General features: G+C 42.4%; 1 protein-coding gene across 5 annotated transcripts in view; it reads left to right on the forward strand.

Annotated features, from left to right (window-relative positions):
* Positions 1-25832, forward strand: part of SORT1 (sortilin 1) — a 92698-nt gene that overhangs the window by 52032 nt on the left and 14834 nt on the right. For 4 of the 5 annotated variants that reach the window (XM_033198339.1, XM_033198337.1, XM_033198341.1 and 1 more), the window contains 8 exons: positions 2792-2841; positions 3840-3970; positions 7898-8042; positions 9177-9332; positions 13648-13754; positions 22599-22701; positions 23039-23207; positions 24890-25080. In XM_033198339.1, the coding sequence (XP_033054230.1) occupies positions 2792-2841; positions 3840-3970; positions 7898-8042; positions 9177-9332; positions 13648-13754; positions 22599-22701; positions 23039-23207; positions 24890-25080 (1052 nt within the window). The remainder of the gene's footprint in view (positions 1-2791; positions 2842-3839; positions 3971-7897; positions 8043-9176; positions 9333-13647; positions 13755-22598; positions 22702-23038; positions 23208-24889; positions 25081-25832) is intronic. The other variant, XM_033198338.1, reaches the window with a different exon arrangement.

Genomic DNA, 25832 nt, shown 5'->3' on the forward strand with positions numbered 1-25832 from the left:
AGAGAATAAACAGTATGAAATTCTTCAGTGCTAGATCAAGAAAGTACACCTGCGTTAGTAACTTCTAATGGGAACACTGTGTTATAGTTTGATACAATTGATGTTCATGATCATGACCCACAATACCAAGAGTTTCCTGTACTGTAGGAATCAAGAAAGTGTAGAATACAATTTGAAATGCGTCTACCAAGATTAAAGTATTAAATATGTTGCTTAAATAAAGTAGGCCTTTTCTAGAAATGTTCCTTGTTCTTGAGATAGGATATTGCTCTTCTGTCCAGGCTAGAGTACAGTCACACAGTCATGGCTTACCGTAGCCTTCACCACTTGGACTTAAGTGATCCTTCTCCCTCAGGCTTCCAAGTAACTGGGACTACAGGCATGTGCCACCATGCCTAGCTAATTTTTGTATTTTTATTTTGTGGAGATGCGGGGGGGTCTCACTGTGTTGCCCAGGCTGATCTCAAACTTCTGCGTTCAAGCAATCCTTCCTCCTCAGAACCTCCCAAAGTGCTGGGATTATAGCTATAGGCCACCATGCCTAGCCCCAGAAATGTTTTTTTAATGAGGTTTTTATAGCACCACTCTGGTACACATGCCACATTTGCTTTCATTTTATGTATTCTAATGAACTGTATTTGTACCTTATACAGTTTTATCAGGAAGGAAGTAATTTTTTTTTTTTTGAGACAGTGTCTTGCTCTGTTGCTCAGGTTGGGGTGCAGTGGTGCAATCTCGGCTCACTGCAGTCTCCACCTCCCAGGTTCAAGTGATTCTCCTGCCTCAGCCTCCTGAGTAGCTGGGATTACAGGCGTGCACCACCACACCCTGTAGTAGAGATGGGGTTTCACCGTGTTGGCCAAGCTGGTCTCAAACTCCTGATCTCGTGATCTGCTCACCTCAGCCTCCCAAAGTGCTGAGATTACAGGGCGTGAGCCACCGGGCCAGGCGGAAGTAATTTTTAAGATAACTAAGTTAAATTGTTTCACTCCTGATGGAACTAAAACATGTAGGTCATGTGTAAGTAAGACTTCAGTAATTTTTTTTTTTTTTTTTTTAGATAAGGCCTGGCTCTGTCACCCAGGCTGGGATGTAGTGGCACGATCTCTGCTCCCTGCAGCCTCTACCTCCTGGGCCCAAGTGATCGTCGCACTTCAGCCTTCCCAGCAGCTGGAACTACAGGCATACACCTGGCTAATTTTTGTTAAATTTTAATCATTAAAACTCATATTTAGCCACGTGCAGTGGCTCATACCCATAATCCAAGCACTTTGGGAGGCTGAGATGGAAGGATCGCTTGAGACCGGGAATTCAAGACCCGCCTGGGCAACATAGTGAGACCCCATCTCTACAAAAGATTAATAAAAAGGAAAAAAAAAAGCCAAGCAAGGTGGTGCACTCCTGTAGTTCTCGTTACTCAAAAGAATGAGGTGGGAGGATCACTTGAGCCGAGGAGTTCGGGGCTGCAGTGAGCTGTGATTGCCCCACTGCACTCCAAACTAGGTGACAGGGCAAGACTCCATCACTTAAATAAAGAAGCACAACCTTATCTTTAAAACTAAGAAGTTATTTTAAAATAGTATTTTGTTTTGTATCCTATGCAAGGTTTTTACTTTTGTAAACTTTTTTTTTTGTTTAGTGTCTAAATATGAATAACCAGCCTGCTGCTGTTTACTCACCTTTTTAGATCTCTAGTTTCTAGGAATTTACATCCTAAAGTTCTGAAAGAACATTCTCAAAACCAACACCTTTTTTTGGTTGTAATCCAGTAAGTGCCAGGAGGGTCTGAATCTAGTTCCCTGCAAACTCCCTTTCCAGGTTATATTTTAAATAATTCAACCACTGACCTAGTTGTCTATTTGAGATGGAAGAACTAAATTATTTAGCTCATACAAAGCATTGAACTAGATTCTGAAGGGAAACAGCAAAGCATAGTACCTGCCGTGAAGAAGCTAATTTATATAGTAGGAAAGGTAAGGCACATACTATGCAAGTTAAATAAGAAACAGGAGGCAAATGCATGCCAGCTGCTCTAAAACAGAGTTTCTCAACCTCAGCACTAATGACATTTTGGATCAAAGAATTCTTTATCGGCCGGGCGCGGTGGCTCAAGCCTGTAATCCCAGCACTTTGGGAGGCCGAGACGGGCGGATCACGAGGTCAGGAGATCGAGACCATCCTGGCTAACACGGTGAAACCTCGTCTCTACTAAAAGAATACAAAAAAACTAGCCGGGCGAGGTAGCGGGCGCCTGTAGTCCCAGCTACTCGGGAGGCTGAGGCAGGAGAATAGCGTAAACCCGGGAGGCGGAGCTTGCAGTGAGCTGAGATCCGGCCATTGCACTCCAGCCTGGGTGGCAGAGCGAGACTCCGTCTCAAAAAAAAAAAAAACAAAGAATTCTTTATCATGGAGGACTGTCCTGTGCATCATAAATATGTAACAGCATCCCTGGCCTCTACCCACTAGATGCCAGTAACAACTCCCCCACCCACCCCCCAGTTGTGACGATCAAAAATGTCAGAGGCAAATGTGGAGAGGGTGAGTAGACCAGCATGACTGCCTGAAAGAGTTCACTTAAAGAAGTGGTAGACTATAGAGAACACGTGGGCTGGGCAGTGGGGAGCTTGACGGGCAGAGCTGTGAAGAACCAGGGCTCAGCACCTGAGAAGCGGTGCTTGTTGGTACCTGTGAATGAAGCTTGTTAGACCTGCTAGGAAGTTTGTGAGTAAGGTCAACACAGTCTTTCAGCAGTCTTAAACTATTTCTTTTCCCCATTTTTGCCTCATTGTAGGGGATCAGACAACACCATCTTCTTTACCACCTATGCAAATGGCTCCTGCAGTAAGTATATTTTAGTCCCAGAAAATAGTGTCCTGTTGTCCATTCGTGGTAGAATTTTCTGGATTGTGCAAGGTAGAAACATAAAAGATCCTTCTATTCTCCTGAAATTGTAATAGCTAAAGAAAGCTGTTAGTGATTATTAAAATCTTGAAAATAAAACCAAATTACTACACTATCCAGATCAAGTAAAAATATAGGCTATACGTAGAGGCAATATTTAATATTAGCCATGTATTTATGTAAAGCAAATATTATGCTACAGACAACAGCAAATTGAAATGCATAGTTGTTTCTGCAGGAAAGCATGGGTTGTGTTTGTGTTTGCAGAAGCAACTGGCTTCCCAAATGATGATACAATTTCAAAACAGAAAGCAAAATCTTTCATTTACTCATATTTCAACAGATATCTGAGCACCTCCTCATATGCTAAACACTATTCTAAGGATGGAGTGAACAAAACACCCAAGGCCTGCCCTCATGGAATGTAAATTCAAGTAGGGGTGTTGGATGATAAACAAGAAAACCAAAACTCAAGCTGGGCATGATGGTTGCATGCCGGTAGTCCCAGCTACTTGGGAGGCTGAGACAGCAGGCTTGCTTGAGCCCAGAAGTTCAAGGACAGCTTGGGCAATGTGACAAGACCCCCAGCTCTTAAAAGAAAAGAAAACTCCAGACAATTTAAAATAGGATAAGATAATTCTAAACTGTGCTGTGAAGAAAGTAAAGCAGCATGCTGTGGCTTTGATGTTTTCATGAAACACTGTATTGAAATTAATCGCTTACCTTTCCATCGAGCATAAAATCTGAAATGTATAAAGTAAAACACAAGTATGAATTTCCTAAATCTAATGCTGTATCACATTTTATGTTGTCACTTGATTAACATGCATAGTATTCAAAATGGTTTAGCTATAAAATTAAGACTGATTCTAAAACAACTGCTTTGAACTAGGCTCACCAGTAAGTGAAATTTTAATTAATATTTTGTCTTGTTTAAGAAGCTGACCTCGGGGCTCTGGAATTATGGAGAACTTCAGACTTGGGAAAAAGCTTCAAAACTATTGGCGTGAAAATCTACTCATTTGGTCTTGGGGGACGTTTCCTTTTTGCCTCTGTGATGGCTGATAAGGTAGGTATTACCCTGTTCCCTTTGGGGTCTGATATTTCTGCAAATATCTCTCCTATAGATTCTCTTTATTACTTGGCACTGACAGAGTTTCTTGTCTTTTTGCTATATTAAGTGCCACTGTGAGTGTTAGGGGTGATTCTTTTTGCAGAGGCTGATTGAATCTGATAAGCTACTCTGTACTTTGGCCTTCTGTCACCACATGAATTCTGGTATCTTTTCTGGGAATTTTTTTTTTTTTTTTTTTTTTTCTTGAAGCAGAGTCTTGTTCTGTTGCCCAGACTGGAGTGCAGTGATGCGATCTCGGCTCACTGCAACCTCCGCCTCCCAGATTAAAGCAATTCACCTGCCTCAACCTCTCAAGTAAGTGGAACTAAAGGTGTGTGCCACCACACCGGGATAATTTTTGTATTTTTAGTAGAGATGGGATTTTGCCATGTTGGCCAGGCTTGTCTTGAACTCCTGAGCTCAGGTGATCCCCCCGCCTTGGCCTCCCAAAGTGCTGGGATTATAGGCATGAGCCACCGTGCCTGGCCAGGATATTTTGATCCAGGGTTTGGGCATTACTCAGACATGGACATCTGTAGAAAGCAATCTCTTGTTCATTATCCAAAAATAAAGATACAATTGGATAACATTAATTTATTGAGTGCCTACTATATGCCAGGTACTATTCTAAGTTCCAGGAATATGGCAGTGAACAAAACAGATAAATTTCCTGTTCTCAGAACTTATATTTAAGGGGGAAAATAAATACTCAAAAAATAAATATGAAGGCTGGAGGTGGTGGCTCATGCCTGTAATTTCAGGACTTTGGGAGGCTGAGGCAGGTGGATCCCTTGAGGCCAGGAGTTCAAGACCAGCCTAGGCAACATGACAAAACCCTGTCTCTACAGAAAATAGGAAAATTAGCTGGGCATGGTGGCATGTGCCTGTAGTCTCAGCTACTTGGGAGGCTGAGGCGGGAGTATCGCCTGAGCCTGGGGAGGTTGAGGCTGCAATGAGCTGTGATCATACCACTGCACTCCAGCCTGGGTGATAGTACAAGACCCTGTCTCATAAATAAATATAAATGTGTGTGTGTGTGTGTGTGTATCAGGTAATAATTAAAGCCGTGAAGAAATCTAAAACAGTAAGAAAACAGAAAGTGTCAAGAGTCAGTGCTCTTTTATACAGAGTGTTTAGGATGGGCTCTCTGAGACCTAAGTGAAACAAGGACATGACCATGTGGCCATCTCAGAGGAGAGTAGGATGAGGCACAGCCAATGTGGAGACCCTCAGGCTGGAGCATGCTCTGTCAATCCAAGCAAAGGGGAGAAGGGCAGTATGGAGGAAGCACAGAGAATAACAATCCAAAGTGGGGCCAGCGGGGGCCTGACCAGACCTTATGCAGCCTTCGCAGGTCACAGTTAGGATGTGGGCCTTACTCTTCCTGTGTTGGGAACTATGAGAGGGTTGTGAGCAGGGGAGTGCTGGGATTTGGCTTCTCTTTTGAAGAACGGGTGTGCGCACAACAGCCTGACGGGCACGTGCGGGAAGCAGCGGGAGTGCCGGGAGCTCTCTCAGGAGTCCAGGCTGGGGAGGTGGTAGCTTGGCCAGGTGCTTGGCAGTGGGTGAGAGGGCAGGTGGTGAGACTGTGGATCTATTTTTAAACATATTGCTAATAGGACTTGCTGATGGATTTGATGTGGGTTGTGAGAGAATGAGCAGAATCAAGGGTACCTTTAAGAGTTTTTATCCTGAGCACCTGAGTGGTGGTGCCATTTTCTAGGATGGCAAAGACTGCAGGAGGAGCAGGTTGTGGGAGAAAAATCAATAATTCAGTTTTGGGCCGGGCACGGTGGCTCATGCCTGTAATCCCAGCCCTTTAGGAGGCCAAGGCGGGCAGATCACTTGAAGTCAGGAGTTTGAGAGCAGCCTGGCCAACATGGTGAAACCCTGTCTGTACTGAAAAATACAAAAAATTAGCCAGGTGTGGTGGCCCATGCCTGTAATCCCAGGTACTCGGGAGGCTGAGGCATGAGAATCACTTGAACTCTGGAGGGAGAGGTTGCAGTGAGCCAAGATCATGCCACTGCACTCCAGCCTGGGCAACAGAGTGAGACTCTCTCAAAAAAACAAAAAAAAAGCATTCAGTTCTGCATATGAGACACCTATTAGATATCTGAATGGAGATGTCAAGTGAGCATCTGGGTATATGAATCTCCCTATTTGCTATGATATTTGAAGCCATGTGACTAGATGATATCTTCTGGAGGAGTAAGTAGGTAACAAAGAGGTGAGAGGACTGAGCAAGCCCTGAAGCACCACACAACAGAAAGTTGGAAAGAGAAGAATCCAGCAGAGAAGACTGAAAGGGAGGAACAAGGGAGGGAAAGGGAAATCAGGACCATTGCGTTAGGTGCATTTTGAGAATAATCCACTGGAGTTGGCGAAGTGGAGGTTGTTGGTGACTTTCACAAAAGCACTTCATTGGAAGTTAAAAGGCTGATTGGAGTGACTTCAGTGAGAACTAGAAATGAAGAAGTAGGCAATAAGTACAGATAACTCTCCCAAGCCATTTTGTAATATCCTCCCAACAACCCTGTGAGCTAATAGTATTATCTCGGTTTTATAGGTGAGGAAATTGAGTAACTTACCTAGGGTCAACAATAGTGGAATCCTGCTGGAAATCAGATTCAAATTCCAGAGGTAGCCTCCTATGCTGTACTGCATATATGGTATAATTCTGTCTACAGAATTAAAATTTTGCGATGTACTTTTGAACTCTGGTTTCTACCTACAGCAATGAGAATAAGATTCAACGTAATGAGACATCTTGGTATAAGTTGAATAAGTTAAATGTACTTATCACTGAACTTTAGAGAGTGTTTAACCTAAGGAAACATTGACATTAATTCTCATGCCCAGGCTAACTGTATCTAGTAGCGATTTTAAGCTATTTATCAGAGAGTTAAGTTTTAACTGCTTTCTTAACAGACTCCTTTCGCCAGCCAAATACTCCCTGATCAGTTTCCTTATAGTAATTTCTGACTCTCCTTGGCCTCTTTCCAGCCCATGCCTGTTCCTTCATCCTGGCTATTCTGAGAGACTTCCTTAGAGAGAAGGCGTGTTACATCTTGACTTCCCTTGTGATCTCCCAAATATGGGTTTCATCTCTATTTTCTAGACCCTTAATTATATAATTCTTTAAATTATGCAAGGACTGTATGAAAGGGACAAAACTTTTATGCAGTAGTCATCATTTTAAGAATTATCCGGCCGGGCGCTGTGGCTCACGCCTATAATCCCAGCACTTTGGAAGGCAGAGGCAGGCAGATCACGAGGTCAGGAGATCGAGACCATCCTGGCTAACACAGTGAAACCCCATCTCTACTAAAAATACAAAAAATTAGCCGAGCGTGGTGGTGGGCACCTGTTGTCCCAGCTACTCAGGAGGCTGAGGCAGGAGAATGGCATGAACCCGGGAAGCAGAGCTTGCAGTGAGGCAAGATCGCGCCACTGCACTCCAGCCTGGGCGATAGAGCGAGACTCCGTCTCAAAAAAAAAAAAAAAGAATTATCTGAGTGAGTGTATGCAAATGGATATAAAGCCAACCTAAAGATGTTCCCATCAAATCCTTAGCTCTACTGAAGGAGATAGACTATCAGAGACCAAGACTATACTGTCTTACAGGGCCTCATCAGAATGAAGAATTCAAAGAGAAAGCCAAGATAGCCTTACTTAGAATAGAATGGATTGTTCGTTTACCTAGAACTTTGCTAGAGGCTAGAAACTGCTTTGGTAATTGGTACTGTGACCTTTCATTCATAGCAATTGTACCCAGTGGAGAAATGGATAATAGTAATTATTTAAAACATTCTTGTTCATGTCCCTGCACATGGCATCTTGGCTGAAAATTAGAAAGATAAATACTGACATCTGTTCTAGGATACAACAAGAAGGATCCACGTTTCAACAGATCAAGGGGACACGTGGAGCATGGCCCAGCTCCCCTCTGTGGGACAGGAACAGTTCTATTCTATTCTGGCAGCAAATGATGACATGGTATTCATGCATGTAGATGAACCTGGAGGTAAGAGCTTTTTAGTGGCTTACCTTAAAAGCATAGAGATGTAAGCTTTGAGCAGCTTTTCTTTTTACATATCGAGTTTCCTCTTACCCCTAGAAATTTATTAGTGCCTTACTGATTATTCTGTCCTAGAGATAATCTGTAGCCCCTGTTAAAAATGCCACTTGTTTTCGTACTCTAAGGTAGCTTGTGTGTATGTTCAGGTGTTCTAGAGCAAAGCTGCTCAAAGAATGGTCAGCAGACTGGTACTGATTTACAAACTCTCTGTTACCAGGTAAGTACAGAAATTGAGAGCAAGAGTTTGGAAACTCTTCTAGCCTTTCGACAAGGCAATTTTATGTCTGTTGGATCTAATGATAAAAAATTAGGGGCTTATGGCTGGGTGTGGTGGCTCACGCCTGTAATCCCAGCACTTTGGGAGGCTGAGGCAGGCAGATCACGAAGTCAGGAGATCGAGACCATCCTAGATAACACGGTGAAACCCCGTCTCTACTTTAAAAAATACCAGAAATTAGCTGGGCATGGTGGTGGGCTCCTATAGTCCCAGCTACTCAGGAGGCTAAGGCGGGAGAATGGCATGAACCTGGGAGGCAGAGGTTGCAGTGAGCGGAGATCGTGCCACTGCACTCCAGCCTGGGCAACAGAGTGAGACTCTCTCAAAAAAGAAAATTAGGGGCTTATATTTTGTTTGCCTTTTCATTTTCTACTGATTAGTTTTTATTATGTTTTACAAAAGCATCAGTTTATGACATATTGGAAATCTTACAAATTGATCCTTCACTACAGATAGTTTGAGAAGCATTGTTCTAGAGTGTAAAGATTTAAAAAGTGTAAACTAAACACGGGGCCTCTCCCACCAAAATATATCTGAGAAGAGTTTTTCTGTAGCATCTGATTATTCAACAAACTCAGCATCTGCCATATTCCAGGCACTAAGCTGGGTACTAGAATTAAAGATGGGCATAAAAATCTTGAGTATCAAACCTTGATTAATTCTCAGGTCTGAGTCTTCATCGTGAAGAGACACAGTTGGCTACTGTGTTTGGTCAGGCAGACAATCATATGTGTGGTTAGACTATTGTTTTTCTCTTTGGTTCCACCCAAAACTTAGTATTTTTGTTTGTTTGCCTATTTCAGACACTGGGTTTGGCACAATCTTTACCTCAGATGATCGAGGCATTGTCTATTCCAAGTCTTTAGACCGACATCTCTACACTACCACAGGCGGAGAGACGGACTTTACCAATGTGACCTCCCTCCGCGGCGTCTACATAACAAGCGTGCTCTCTGAAGGTGAGTCTCGGCATCGCGGTGGTGCGCCGTGCCTTCAGTTGCATGTGGTAGGACTTGAGGCTTCGGAGAACCTGTCCTCTAGTAGTGTTGCTTGCCAAGCCAACAAGCCTACCCATGTACATTTTTTTGTTTCCTTTTTTCATTGTGGCAACATATGTATAACAAAATTTGCAGTTTTTTTTTTTTTTTTTTTTGAGGCGGAGTCTCGCTCTGTCGCCGGGACTGGAGTGCAGTGGCCGGATCTCAGCTCACTGCAAGCTCCGCCTCCCGGGTTTACGCCATTCTCCTGCCTCAGCCTCCCGAGTAGCTGGGACTACAGGCGCCCGCCACCTCGCCCGGCTAGTTTTTGTATTTTTAGTAGAGACGGGGTTTCACCGTGTTAGCCAGGATGGTCTCGATCTCCTGACCTCGTGATCCGGCCGTCTCGGCCTCCCTAAGAAAATTTGCAGTTTTTAACATTGTATAAGGTACAATTCAGTAGCATTAAGCACAGTCACAATGTTGTACAACCATCACCCCTATTTCCAGAGCTTTTTCATCATCCCAAACAGAAATTGCACCAGGTACACAACCACTCCTCGTCCCCAGCCAGTCGTCCAGCTCTGGTAACCAAGATTCTATTTTATGTCTCAATGAATTTGCCTATTCTAGGTAGCTCATGTAAGCAGAATCATACACTGTTGGTTGTATGTCTGGCTTCTTTCACTTTGCATATTGTGTCAAAGTTCAGCCATATTGCAGCATGTTTTAGAATTTCACTTATTGCTTTTTAAGACTAGAATAGATATATTCCTTTGTTTGAATATAGCACCTTTTGTTTTTTTTTTTTTTTTTTTTGGAGATGGAGTCTTGCTCTATTGCCCAGACCGGAGTGCAGTGGCGTGATCTCAGCTCATTGCAACCTCAGTCTCCCAAGTTCAAGCAATTCTCATGCCTCAGCCTCCCGAGTAGCTGGGATTATAGGTGTGTGCCACCACACCCAGCTAATTGTTGTATTTTTAGTAGAGATGGGGTTTCACCATGTTGACCAGGCTGGTCTTGAACTCCTGACCTCAGATGATCTGCCTGCCTTGGCCTCCCAAAGTGCTGGGATTCCAGGCATGAACCTCTGTGCCCAGCCTATTTTTCATTCCTCCATTGATGGACACTTAGGCTATTTCCATTTTCAGCTCTTATGAATACTGAATGCTGCCATGAACATTGTTATACATGTAACTGTTTAAGTCAATGCTTTCAATTCCTTTGGGGATATATGTAGGAGTGAAATAGCAAGATCACATGATAATTCCATGTTTCTCTTTTGGAGGAAATACCAATGGGTTTTCCACATGGTTGTACCATTTTACATGCAGTACAAAAGTATTCCAATTTCTCTACTTCATTGCAAACATTATATTCTGTTATTTTTGTAACAGCAATCCTAATGGGAGTGAAGTAGTATCTCGTTTATAGTTTTGATTTGCATTTCTCTAATGACTAATGATGTTGAACAACTTTTTATGTGCTTGTTGGCCGTGTGAATATCTTCTTTGAAGAAGCTTCTGTTTGAGTCCTGTGAATGGCAGTGATTTTTAAAGTTGTGTTCACTGATGCTCCTCTGGTGCTTATGACAATTTTTGCACATAGTAGATGTTCAGTAATACTTGCTGAATGAGCCTGTGAATAAATGACTGAACAGCCTTGCGCTCAAAACCATACAGTGAACACACTTTAAAAACATTTAAGACTGAGCCTGAAGTATGATAGGCAGGAAGGGGGAGGGAAGGGCGTTTTCAGCTGAAGGAACTACACATGCAAAGTATCAGAGTCACAGGAGGGTTTGGCCTGGTGGTGGTGGTGGTGAGACATTGGGTGATGCCGGGGGGAGGAGGGATCAGGAGGAGAGTCCAGCAGGGACAGACCAAGCCCATGCAAACAGGCTCCCTGTTTTAAATAAGTTATGGTAAATAGAAGTAGGAGTGAGAAGAGCAACGGCAGGTAGAAAAGAAGATGTTTTGAGTCTGTGTTGCTTAGGTTATAAAATGAGTCTTCTGTATTGGGAGATGTAGGCCTACGAAGATAAGCCTGAATTTGACCCACTTCCTGCTCTTCCTCTTGTTAAGGGTGCATAGTGATAGCCAACCAGGGTTCTTCTTGTGTTCTACTCATTGGCTCTACAGAGCTCACCTTTCCTTAGGCCAGTTATACAAATAAACACATTAGTCTCAAGTACAAAGACTCAGTGTCATTTTATTTATTTATTTTTCGGTAGGAGGTAGGGGCTGTTTTTATTTTGTAAAGTCCTGGCAGTGGCCTACAAGGTCCTGGAGATGTGGCTCCTGGTTTCCTCCCTGACTCACCTCCAGCTCTTCTCTTTCCATCTGCCCTACTCTCATCACACTGTCCACCTGCCGGTTCTTAACACACCAGGTACACATGCACATGCACGGATTAGAGTTTGCACAGACAATTCCCTCTGTTTCTCCAGATACCTGCAAGGCTGGTATGTCTGTACTCATGTATTACTTTTTGAATGAGACCTTGCCTGACTATCCTATTTTAAATTTCAGTTTGCCCTCCCCTCCTCACACACACACTATCAATCCACCTTTAGCTGCGCAAGTTTTTTCCATAGTGCTTATTTTCTAGCATACTACATAATTTACTTATTTACTATGTCTGGTGCTTGTCTGGCCCTCCTGGAATGTATTTTTCACAATATATTTTTTGTCTATTTTGTTCACTGATATATTCCCAAAGGCTTACAAAAGTTTTCACACTGGTCACAGTGGCTCATGCCTGTAATCCTAGCACTTTGGGAGACCAAAGTAAGTGGATCACTTGAGGTCAGGAATTTGAGACCAGCCTGGCCAATATGGTGAAACCCCATCTGTACTAAAAATACAAATTAGCCGGGCCTGGTGGCACACACCTGTAGTCCCAGCTACTCGGGAGGCTGAGGCAGGAGAATTGCTTGAACCCGGGAGGCAGAGGTTGCAGTGAGCCGAGATGGTGCCACTGCACTCCTGCCTGAGTGATAGAGCAAGACTCCATCTCAGAAAAAAAAGAATTTTCACATAGTAGGTACTCAGTAAATGTTTGTTGAATAAACTAATTCTCCTTCATTTGCTTTCTCATTTGCTTTTTCTTAGAAAACTCAAAGGAGTCCAGGCGCGGTGGCTCACGCCTGTAATCCCAACACTTTGGGAGGCCAAGGCAGGTGGATCACCTGAGGTTGGAAGTTGGAGACCAGCCTGACCAACATGGTGAAATCCCATCTGTACTAAAAATACCAAACATTAGCCGGGTGGCAGGTGCCTGTAATCCCAGCTACTCGAGAGGCTGAAGTAGGAGAATTGCTTGAACCCAGGAGGTGGAGGTTTCAGTGGGCTGAGATCCTGCCGTTGCACTCCAGCCTGGGCAACAAGAGCGAAACTCTGTCTCAATAAATAAATAAATAGGAAAACTCAAAGGATATTATCTCTGAATTTAAAACCTGCAGCAGTTTATGTCATTGAAAATAAGAATGGGGAAGAGACAAGGGAAAAAAGAAAGGTGTAAGAAAAATAGGATATGGAGTAGTGGAGAGACAATAATTCAGAGTTATTAACCTGGAACTATGCACACTTATTGAATCTCAAGAGTCCCTGAAACAAGCCTAGTGTCATGGCCTTGTCTGAATACAGGTTAGGATGCCTTCCTATAGTAGACTTTACTTCCCAGGCAAGCAAACAGGGAAGGAGAATGGACATCAGCCTGTTCATGTTGGTAAGGAGTTAAAAGGTGTCTTTTTCAAAGAATATCAGTCCTAGATAATTTGTGGAATTAGTTGGGTCCTATTCAGGTGGGATACCTTCTTCAAATATGTTTTTTTTTTTATTTTTTTGAAACAGAGTTTCACTCTCGTTGCTCAGGCTGGAGTGCAATGGCGTGATCTTGGCTCCCTGCAACCTCCACCTCCTGGGTTCAAGTGATTCTCCTGTCCCAGCCTCCTGAGTAGTTGGGATTACAGGCCCCCGCCACCATGCCTGGCTAACTTTTTGTATATTTGGTAGAGTTGGGGTTTCACCATGTTGGCCAGGCTGGTCTCAAACTCTGGACCTCAGGTGATCCCAAAGTGCTGGGATTACAGGTATGAGCCACTGCACCTGGCCTCAAATATCATATTTAAAGTGCTGCTTCATTACTCACCAACAATGAGCTATTTTGTGAGGTGTTACAAGCTTGTCGGACTCCAGGGGCTATACGGTCTCAGGAGAGAGTTATGCAATGATAAACTGAATCTAATTAGGTACTTCCAGTGTATCAGGCTTAATGTCATTCTCTTTCCATTCAGATAATTCTATCCAGACCATGATCACTTTTGACCAAGGAGGAAGGTGGAAGCACCTGAGGAAGCCTGAAAACAGTGAATGTGATGCTACAGCAAAAAACAAGAATGAGGTTTGTTGACTCTAATGTGTGCAGAGCACAGCAGCCTTTCCATTTTGCTCTGATCCGTGCCAGGCTTTTGGATGATGAAGTTTCATACTTGATTAGGGTCCTCAGAATAAGATGGAAAGTTTGAGATGAGAGTAATGAAATTAACTTAGAATTTGGGAAGTAAGAACTGAGGAAAGATCAAAATACTATGGATTATTTGTCTTTTAAAGAACAAAACTGAGGGCTAACAATTTGTGGTTCACTAAACTGCTGAATTAAAACAATGGCCAGAGGGGCTGGTGATTAGTTAGGGCTCAGCATGGCAGCTGGGAGACTTTAGAAATTCTGCAAGAAGCCACAGCTCAGCCACTCGTAAACAGTGCACGGTCTTGCTCATCAGAAACAAGAGGGAGAGGATCTGGCCTTCTTTTCCCTCTGCCTAGGCTCCCATAGCCAGTGGGTGGTGACCTGCTTAGTGCACGGGGACGCAAGGCAGGCCTCCTTGCAGAGAGGTTGGGAACCGGAACTACACACGTGTCACTCCAGGAGATCCAAAGCCAGGAGTGACAGGCAGGCAAGGAAAAAGAGGAAAAAAAATAAGTTTTTATCTGACTCACAGAATGAGAGCTTGGGGGACAGCTGGAGTTTCCTTCAGAAATTGAAGTACCAGTAGTTCCCAAACCCTCCTTAGTATCCCTATCACTGACATACACTTTGCTTTTCGAGGTGGGGTTTTCTGTTTTAAGAGCCTTAAATGGTGAGAGAAAGTGTGCCTGCCTACACCACCTCAACACACTCTCCTCCTTTACACTCGCAAGCACTGTTGCATCTACCCGACCTTCTGACCCCTGTTTCCCATCTGTCTGCCTTGGCCCTGCCCAGCCGCTGCCCTCCTCGCCTTAAGCCTGGGCAGGTTCAGTGGCCTGTGTGTTTGCCTTGCTGCCTGCAGGCTCCCCATGCCTCTCCCTGCCCAGCGCTCATTGTGGCTCTCTTGGCCTATGAATGGCCTCTGTCCCTGACCTGGTGAGTGAAGGTTCTCCTGGTGGGCCCTCTGCCGCCTTTTCATTGTCATTGCTCACCTTATCCCTAACACACCCTTGTAACCCCCTGCCATTCCCTGAACACCCACACTATTCCTGGGGGAAGTTGGGCCTGTCTCCCCCAACCCCAGTTGACTAGGATTAGTGGAAATCCTAACCACCCTTGGTGACCATCCAGTTAGAACTAATCATTCCTCTTCATTTCATTAATAGTTTGCTTGAACCTCTTCTTTTTTAAAACATAGTAGTAAAGTATACATAATACAATATTTATTATCATTTTAGCCATTTTGAACCTTTTTTAGAGCACTAACTTTCTTTTGGCTGCATACCTCAACTAGTTTCTGACAATACACTTCTTTTTTCCCCAGCTTTATGGAGGCATAATTGACAAATAAAAATTGTATATATATTTACAATGTACACTGTGATGTTTTGATATATGTATACATTGTGAAATGATTACCACAGTCAGGCTAACTAACATATGCATCACCTCAGAATTATCTTTTGTGTGTATGGTGAGAACACTTAGGATCTATCTCTTAGCAAACTTCAAGTAACAATACAGTATTCTAGACTATAGTCACCATGTATATTTTCCCTCTAAAGCTTATTCATCCTGAATAACTGAAACTATATACCCTTTGGCCTTCATCTCCCCATACCCCAAGTCCCCGAAAGCCACCATTCTACTCCCTGCTTCTGTGAGTTTGACATTTTTACATTCCACTTGTAAGTGAGATCATACAGTATTTGTCTTTCTGTGCTGGGCTTATTTTACTTAACGTAATGCCTCCCAGGTTCACCATGTTTTCAACAGATGACAGGATTTCCTTCTTTTTTAAGGCCGAATAATATTTCATTTTCTTTATCCATTTATCCATCAGTGGACACTTAGGTTGATTCTGTATCTTGGCTGTTGTGAATATTACTGCAGTGGACATGGGAGCGCAGATATCTTTTGGACGTACTGATTTAGTTTCTCTTGAATATGTACCCAGAAATGGGATTGCTGGTAGTTCTGTCCTTCATTTTCTTTTTTTTTTTTTGAGATGGAGTCTTGCTCTCTCGCCCAGGCTGGAGTGCAGTGGCCAGATCTCAGCTCACTGCAAGCTCCGCCCCCCCGGGTTAACGCCATTCTCCTGCCTCAGCCTCCCGAGTAGCTGGGACTACAGGCGCTCGCCACCTCGCCCGGCTAGTTGTTTTGTATTTTTTAGTAGAGACGGGGTTTCACCGTGTTAGCCAGGATGGTCTCGATCTCCTGACCTCGTGATCCGCCCGTCTCGGCCTCCCAAAGTGCTGGGATTACAGGCTTGAGCCACCGCGCCCAGCCTTTTTTTTTTTCTTAAGATAGAGTCTTGTCCGGTCACTGAGGCTGGAGTGCGATGGCATGATCTTGGCTCACTTCAACCTCTGCCTCCCGGATTCAGGTGATTCTCCTACCTCAGCGTCCCGAGTAACAGATTACTGGCATGTGCCACCATGCCCAGCTAATTTTTTGTATCTTTAGTAGAGATGGGTTTTCACCATGTTGGCCAGGCTGGTCTCGAACTCCTGACCTCGTGATCCACCTGCCTCCACCTCCCAGAGTACTGGGATTACAGGCTTGAACCACCATGCCCAGCCCTGCTGTTATTCATTTTCTAGGAAAATTTCTTACTGTATTGCATAGTGGCTGTACCAGTTTACATTCCCACCAACAATGTACAGCATTCCCTTTTTTCCATGTCCTTGCCAATACTTACCTTTTATCTCTTTGATAATAGCCATTCTAACTTGGGTGAGAATATCTCATTGTGGTTTTTATTTGTATTTCCCTTATGATTAGTGATGTTGGGCATTTTTTCGTATACCTGTTAGCCATTTAAATGTCTTCTTTTGATAAACGGCTATATGGGTCCTTTGCCCATTTTTTAGTTGGATTATTTGTTTTCTTGCTACTGATTTGTTTGGATATTAACCCCTTGTAAGATGTATGGTTTGCAAATATTTTCTTCCATTCTGTGTATTGTCTCTCTTCTGTCTTTTGGTGGTTTCCTTTGCTCTGCAGAAGCTTTTTAGTTTGATGCAATCTCATTTGTCTGTTTTTGTTTTTTGTTGCCTGTGCTTTTAGGGTCATATCCAAAAACCCATTGCCCAGATGAATGTCAAGCTTTTTTCCCTATATATCCTTCTAGTAGTTTTACAGTTTCAAGTCTTACATTTATGTCTCTAATCCATTTTGAGTTGATTTTTGTACATGACATGAAATAAGGATTGAGGCCAGGTGCAGTGGCTCACGCCTGTAATCCCAACACTTTGGGAGTCCAAGAAGGGCAGATCACGAGGTCAAGAGATCGAGACCATCCTGGCCAACATGGTGAAATCCCGTCTCTACTAAAAATACAAAAATTAGCTGGGTGTGGTGGTGTGTGCCTGTAGCCCCAGCTACTGGGGAGAGTGAGGCAGGAGAATTGCTTGAACCTGGGAGGCGGAGGTTGCAGTGAGCCGAGACTGCACCACTGCACTCCAGCCTGGCGACGGAGCAAGACTCCACCTCAAAAAAAAAAAGAAAAAAGAAAAGGGTTGAAATTCATTCTTCTGCATATAGATATTCAGTTTTCCCAGCACCATTTATTTAAGAGGCTGTCTTTTTCACATTGTGTGTTCTTGACACCTTTGTCAAAGATAAGTCGACAACAAATGCATAGATTTATTTCTGTGCTCTCTATTCTGTTCCATTGGTCTATATGTGTTTTTAATGCCAGTACCATGCTGTTTTGATTACTATAGCTCTATAGTATATTTTGAAATTAGGTAGCATGATACCCCCAGCTTTGTTCTTTTTGCCCACAATTACTTTGGTTATTCAGGGTCTTTTGTGGTTCCATATAAATTTTAGGATTTTTTCTATTTCTGTGAAAAATACCATTGGAATTTTTTTTTAAGAGGCAGAGTCTTACTCTGTCACCCTGGCTGGGGTCCCGTGGAGTAATCATAGCTCACTGCAGCCTCAAATTCCTGAGCTCACACAATCCTCCCACCTCCCAAGTAGCTAGGACTACAGGTGTGTACCACCACACCTGGCTAACTTTGGTACTTTCTGGTAGAGATGGGGTTTCACCATGTTGCCCAAGCTAGTCTCAAACTCCTGGCCTCAAGTGATCCTACCACCTCAGCCTCTCAGCTGGGATTACAGATGTGAGCCACCACAACTGGTTGTTTTGTTTTTGATGTACCTTAAGTACTTAAAACAGTGCCTGAAATATAGCAGGTACTCAGTAAACATCTGATGAATTAATTAATATGTATTTGGATTGTTCTGTGTTGTCACAGAAAGAGGGTTATTTATAACCATATAATAGTAAAAAAAGACAGTCAAAATAATAGGCATTACGTTTAATCTGTAGATCACTTTGGGTAGTATGGACATTTTAACAATATTAATTATTCCAATCCAGGAACATAGGATATATTTCCTTTTTTTTTTTTTTTTTTTTTTTTGTCAAATTTCTTTCATCAATGTTTTGTTGTTTTTTAGTCTTTCACCTCCTTGGTTAAATTTGTCCCTAAGTTTCTTTTTTTTTTTTTTTTTTTAAGTTTTTTTCTTGTGCTACTATAGATGGAATTTTCTTGATTTCTTTTTTGGATAGTTTGTTGTTAGTGTATATTGTATTTTTATATGTTGATTTTATATTCTGCAACTTTTTTGAATTTGTTTATTTTAACAGATTTTTGGTGGAGTCTTTAAAGATTAAGGATTTTTATATATAAGCTTGTGTCACCTGGAGACAGACAATTTTACCTCTTTCTGGTTTGGATGCTTTTTATTTTTATTTCTTTTTCTTGCCTAATTACTCGGGCTAGGACTTCCATTACTATAATGAACGGAAGTGGTGAGAATGGGCATCTTTGTCTTATTCTTGATCTTAGAGGAAAAGGTTTAGCTTTTGATTGCTTGAGTATGATGTTAGCTGTGAGCTTGTCTTTATTGTGTTGAGGTATATCCCTTTTATACCTAATTTATTGAGAGCTTTTATCATGAAAGAGTGTTGAAATTTGTTAAGTGCTTTTTCTGGATCTATTAAGATGATATGATTTCTGTCCTTCATTCTGTTAATGTGGCATATCCCATTTATTGATTTGCAGATGTTGAACCATCCTTGCATTCCACGGATAGTTCCTACTTGATCGTGGTATATAATCTGTTTAACATGCTGTTGAATTCAGTTTGTTAGTATTTTGTTGAGGATTTTTGCATCTATGTTCATCAGAGATATTGATCTGTAATTTTGTTTTCTTCTAGCGTCCTTGTCTGGTTTTGGTAGCAGAGTAATACCACCCTTATAAAATGAGTTTGGAAATGTTCCATTCTCTTCAGTTTTTGGAAGAGTTTGAGAAGGATCAGTCTTAATTTTTCTTTGAAGAATGTTTGCTAGAATTCACCATTGAATCCATCAGGTCCTAAACTTTTCTTGTTGGGAGGTTTTTGATTACTGATTGAGCCTCCTTACTCTTATTAGTATGTTCAGATTTTCTGTTTCTTCTTCATGATACAGTCTTGGTAAGCTGTATGTGTCTAGAAATTCATCCATTTTTTCTAGATTATCCAATTTTTGAAGTATAATTGTTCACAGTAGTCTCTTAGGATCCTTTGTTTTTTCTGTAGTATCAGTTGTAATATCTCCTCTTACATTTCTGATTTTAGTTGAGTCTTCTCTTTTTTTTATTCGAATTAAAAGTTTGTCACTTTTTTATCTTGTCAAAAAAAAAGACAAATCTAAGCTTCATTGATCTTTCATATTATTTTTCTAAATTATATTTCACTTATTTCTGCTCTGTTATTATTTCCTCCCTTCTGCTAACTTTGGGCTTTGTTCTTTTTCTATTTCCTTGAGGTATAAAGTTCAGATTTTTGAGATTTTTCTTTTTTCTTAATGTGGACATTTATCACCAAAAACTTTCTTCTTAGAACTGCTTCTGCTGCATCCCTTAAGTTTTGGTATGTTGTGTTTCCCTTTTCATTTGTCTCAAGATTTTTCTGATTTCCCTTTTCTTTGACTCACTGGTTGTTCAAGAATATATTGTTCAATTTCCACATTCATGTGAATTTTCCAATTTTCCTCCTTTTACTGATTTCTAGTTTCATTATATTGTAGTTGAAAAGATACTTGAGGCCGGGCGCGGTGGCTCATGCCTGTAATCCCAGCACTTTGGGAGGCCAAGGTGGGTGGATCACGAGGTCAGGAGTTCAAGACCAGCCTGACCAACTTGGTCCCTACTGAAAATACAAAAAAATTAGCCAGGCGTGGCAGTGGGTGCCTGTAATCCCAGCTACTCAGGAATCTAAGGCAGAGCATTGCTTGAACCCAGGAGGCAGAGCTTGCAGCAAGCTGAGATCACGCCACTGCACTCCAGCCTGGGTGACAGAGTGAGACACTGTCTCAAAAAAAAAAAAAAGAAAAGATACTTGAGGTGATTTCAGTCTTACATTTGTTAAGGTTTGTTTTGTGACCTATCCTGGAGAATATTCTCTGTGCACTTGAAAAGAATGTGTATTCTGCTGCTGTTGGATTGAGTGTTCTGTATATGGCTGTTAGGTCCATTTGTATGGTGGTGGTCAAGTTTGCTCTTTCCTTAAACTGGTTTTCTGTCTGGATGATCCATCGTTAAAAGTACAGTATTGAAGTCCCTTACTATTATTGTATTGTTGTCTACCTCTTCCTTCAGTTTTGTTAATGTTTGCTTTATACATTTAGGTGCTCTAATGTTGAGTGCATTTATATTTACCAATGTTATAGGCTCTTGATGAATTGACACCTTTATCATTGTGTGGTAACTTTCTTTATCCCTTGTGATAGTTTTTTACTTGATGTCTATTTTGTCTGATATAAATATAGCCACCCCGGGCTGGGCACGGTGGCTCACGCCTGTAATCCCAGCACTTTGGGAGACCAAGGCGGGCGGATCACAAGGTCAGGAGATCGAGACTATCCTCGCTAACATGGTGAAACCCCATCTCTACTAAAAATACAAAAAATTAGCCGGGCGTGGTGGTGGGCACCTGTAGTCCCAGCTACTTGGGAGGCTGAGGCAGGAGAATGATGTGAACCCAGGAGGCACAGCTTGCAGTGACCCGAGATCGTGCCACTGTACTCCACCCTGGGCAACAAAGCGAGACTCGGTCTCAAAAATAATAATAATAATAATAAATATAGCCACCCCTGCTCTCTATTGGCTATCATTTGTGTGGAATATCTTTTTTTGATCTCTACTTTCAGCCTATGTGTCCCCTTACACACATAGTCCTTTACAGATGGCTTCAGCAGGGGAATCTCTTACCAGGTAGCTCATCCAGAGATTCTTGCAGGGCAACTGATAGGTTCTGCAGGTAGGTGGGCCTGGTGCCTTGGTCTTTGGGAGTAGTTTGGAGGCTGGGTCCTCTGCAGCAGGCCTGGCAGTGGAATCCACTGGAGTGGACCTTGTAAGTGGGTCTTCAGGTGAAACACCTGGAGCCTGGTAAGTGGATCTGCAAGGAGCCAACCTGGTGCAGGCTACCCTTAGCCTTCAGGGGCTGGCCTGATGCATGGTCCACTTGGCTGGGTCTGTGAGAGTGGGCATGGAGCCTAAGACACCCGTTTCTTAAAGACGAGACTGGATCTGATTTCCAACTATCATCACATCTTGTACAGTGTCTGAAGTATATCAGGTGCTTATCAAGTTTGTGTGGAGTCCACCTTTAAACATTGGTCAGAGGCTTTGATGTAATGCAAAAATAAAATAAACTGAGACAGGTTACCCATGAGGAAATAATTGTATATTTGCTTCCAGATATTGTAGTACATTTCAGAATCAAGAGTATGCCACTGAGCTACAACTCAGCAACAAACAGCTTGAATAAAAAATAGGCAAAGAACTTAAATAGACATTTCTCCAAAAACGCTATAGAAGTGACTAACAAGCATATACAAAAAGGCTCAACATCACTAATCATTAGGAAAATGCAAGTCAAAACCCCAATGAGGTATCTCCTCACACAGATTAAGGTGGCTACTATTTTAAAAAGTGTTGGCAAGGATATGGAGAAATTGGAGCCCTGGTGCACTTTTGGTGAAAATGTAAAATGGTGCAGCTACTACAGAAAACAGCATAGTAGTTCCTAAAAAACATTAAAAATAGGATCATCATATCCAGCAATTCCACTTCTGGGGTATACATCCGAAAGAATTGAAAGCAGGTTCTCAAAAAGATATTTGTACAACCATGTACATAGCAGCATTATTCATGATAGCCAAAAGGTGGAAGCAACTTGTGTCTATTGACAGATAAATGAGTAAATAAAGTGTGGGGTGTGTGTGGATACACATACACACACACACACACAATTAAATAATATTTAGCCTTTAAAAGGGAGGAAATTCTAACATACGCTATTAATACAACATGGATGAGCCTTGAGGACATTATGCCAAGTGAAATAAGTCAGACACAAAATGACAAATATTATATGATTCTACTTATATGAGCTTCCTAGAGTAGCCAGATTCATAGAAAACACAAAGTAAAATGGTAGTTTCTGGGAGCTGGGAGGAGGAAGAAGTAGGGAACTGTTGCTTATTTGGTGATTGAATTTTATAAGATGAAAAGGTTTAGAGATGTGATTGTACAACAACGTGAATATACTTAACACTACTGAACTATACACCTAAATAGTAAATAAATGGTTAAGATGGTACATTTACCTAGGTCTGGGTTAACTCAAAGCTTTATTGGAAGGGGTCTGTAAAATGATTAAATAAATTGTATCTTTGGTTCTAATCTAAGCTTTTGTTTCTTTTCACAGTGCAGCCTTCATATTCATGCTTCCTACAGCATCTCCCAGAAACTGAATGTTCCAATGGCCCCACTCTCAGAGCCGAATGCCATAGGCATTGTCATTGCTCATGGTAAGAAACCTCCCACTCACCACCTCCAACTGGAACAGTGGCTGAGCACACTGAAACTCAGCCGCAGGCTTTGAACGCTCTGAGAAAAAACACTGTGGATGCTTTTACATTCCTTTGGTAGAATTTCTTACATTACAACAACACTTTGGGTTTTTCATCAACTTTTATCAGAGAGAGCAACACAACTTCTCCCAAGTTTTTGGTGGTTTTCTTTCCTACTAAAAGAGGTTTGATGGGAAATAATCAGAATAAATTCATTCAAAATTATTCTCTCTTGAGTAAATGCTCTCTGTTTCATTGCCTATTTGTGCTGATGAGATGGCGGATTATGTTGCAGGTAGCGTGGGGGACGCCATCTCAGTGATGGTTCCAGATGTGTACATCTCAGATGATGGGGGTTACTCCTGGACAAAGATGCTGGAAGGACCCCACTATTACACCATCCTGGATTCTGGAGGCATCATTGTGGCCATTGAGCACAGCAGCCGTCCTATCAATGTGATTAAGTATGCATGAACTCATCTCACACACACTGTCTGCACAGAGGGCAACTGGGGGGATGTTCTTCAGTTTATTGGGGGGATGTTACAGACTATAATTCAAATTTTTGCATTTGACAGAACTATAGATAAGATTCTAGAAAGGATTGCTTTTAAAATGGCATTGTTTTTTCATCTCACTGCCTCTAGCTAACATATTTGTCACTTCTTAAAAACATTCTTTCTGGGTTGGGCGCAGAGGCTCATGCCTTTAATCCCAGCACTTTGGGAGGCCAAAGCAGGAGGATGACTTGAGCCCAGGAGTTCAAGACCAGCCTGGGCAACATAGGGAGACCCTGTCTCTAATATTATTTCAATTAAAAAAAAAAAAATATATATATATATATTCTTTCTGTCTACAAAATTATTATGGAAGTGTTCAAGCACTCTAGATTGAAAATGACTTCTTAAGTACAAGTTCTGAGCCGGGTGTGGTGGCACACTCCTGTAATCCCAGCACTTTGAGAGGCCAAGGTGGGTGGATTGCTTGAGCCAGGATTTCAAGACCAGCCTAGGCAATGTGACAAAATGCTGTCTCCATAAAAAAAAAAAAATTAGCTGGACGTGGTGGTGCATGCCTTTGGTTCCAGCTATGTGGGAGGCCAAGGTGGGAGGATCACCTGAGGAGGTTGAGGCCACCGTGAGCCGAGATCGTACCACTGCACTCCAGCCTGGGTGACGATGAGATCCTGTCTCAAAGAAAGAAAGAAGTATAAGTTCTTATAAAATAATTTGATTGTTATTTATTTATTTATTCATTGAGATGGAGTTTTGCTGTTGTCACCCAGGCTGGAGTGCAGTGATGCAATCTTGGCTCACTGCAACCTCCCGCCGCCCAGGTTCAAGTGATTCTTGTGTCTCAGTCACCTGAGCAGCTGAGATTACAGGCATGCACCACCACACCCAGCTAAATTTTGTGGGGTTTTTTTTGTTTTTTTTTTTTTTGGTAGAGATGAGGTTTTGTCATGTTGGTCAGGCTATTCTTGAACTCCTGACCTCAGGTGATTCACCTGCCTCAGCCTCCCAAAATGCTGGGATTACAGGCGTGAGCCACCACAGCCAGCCTAAATTTATTAATTTAAAAGCCATTTCTTACCTGGGTCACTCTCCTGTCTTTCCTTTGAAATAATTTCTGTAAAGGTATTTACTTTCATACTCTCTCTGAACAAATCTCTTTTGCTTATCCTGTTAACCATAGACATTAAAAGTAAAAATAGTTGACTGGGTGCGGTGGCTCTGGCCGATGATCTTGGGAGGCCAAGGCGGGAAGATTACCTGAGGTCAGGAGTTCGAGACCAGCCTGCGTAACATGTGAAACTCCATTTCTACTAAAAATACAAAAATTAGCTGGGTGTGGTGGCACGTGCCTGTAATCCCAGCTACTCGGGAGGCTGAGGCATGAGAATCACTTGAACCCACGAAGCAGAGGTTGCAGTGAGCCGAGATCGTGCCACTGCACTCCAGCCTGGTGACAGAGTGACACTCCATCTCAGGAAAAAAAAAAAGAATTAAAATAGTTATCAGCCAATAAGCCATCACCTAAATGTAAGGGGGTTTGTCTGGTTTGGGGTCAAAAAGCCAGAGTGGTTTTCTGAATTCCCAGTACACATGGATCCTCTGTCATGATCTTTCTCTAATCGTGGTTTCAGGTTCTCCACAGACGAAGGTCAGTGCTGGCAAACCTACACGTTCACCAGGGACCCCATCTATTTCACTGGCCTAGCTTCAGAACCTGGAGCGAGGTCCATGAATATCAGCATTTGGGGCTTCACAGAATCTTTCCTGACCAGCCAGTGGGTCTCCTACACCATCGATTTTAAAGATATCCTTGAAAGGAACTGTGAGTGTCTCCTTTGACCTTTTCTACCAGCATCTTGTAAGCCCATTTTCCTAAATAATCAATATGGTTTGATTTCTGTTAGCTGGAATCAGCAGGTGCATATGCACATGAAAGAGGATTGACAGATGTTCTGTGTGGGTGATTAAGTAATGGAATGGCATCAGAAAAACAGCCTCCTCCTTGGTGCTAGCACTGTCCAGGAGAAATATGAGGGCCACATATGTCATTTAAATTATTCTGTCAGTTACATTTTAAAAGTAAAAAGAAAGGTGATATTAATAAAATAAACAATATATCCAAAATATTATCATTTCAACATTAAGCAATATTAAAGGCCCAGAAAATAGCTTCAGAAAAAGACTCATAATGTTTATTACACAGTGTTCCCGAAGTGTCACAAGCAAACCCTGATCTCAGTGCCAAACAAAGGTGTTGGCATTATACTAAGAAATAAGGGGAATGGCCGGGCGCGGTGGCTCATGCCTGTAATCCTAGCACTTTGGGAGGCCAAGATGGGCAGATCACGAGGTCAGGAGTTTGAGACCAGCCTGGCCAACAGGGCGAAACCCTGTCTCTACTAAAAATACAAAAATTAGCCAGGTGAGGTGGCGGGTGCCTGTAATCCCAGCTAGTTGGGAGGCTGGGGCAGGAGAATCGTTTGAACCCAGGAGGAAGAGGTTGCAGTGAGCCAAGATCGTGCCATTGCCCTCCAGCCTGGGTGACAAGAGCAAGACTCCATCTCAAAAAAAAAA

The sequence above is a fragment of the Trachypithecus francoisi genome, unplaced genomic scaffold, assembly GCF_009764315.1.
Source record: "Trachypithecus francoisi isolate TF-2019V2 unplaced genomic scaffold, Tfra_2.0 Lachesis_group5, whole genome shotgun sequence".
Lineage (NCBI taxonomy): Eukaryota > Metazoa > Chordata > Mammalia > Primates > Cercopithecidae > Trachypithecus > Trachypithecus francoisi.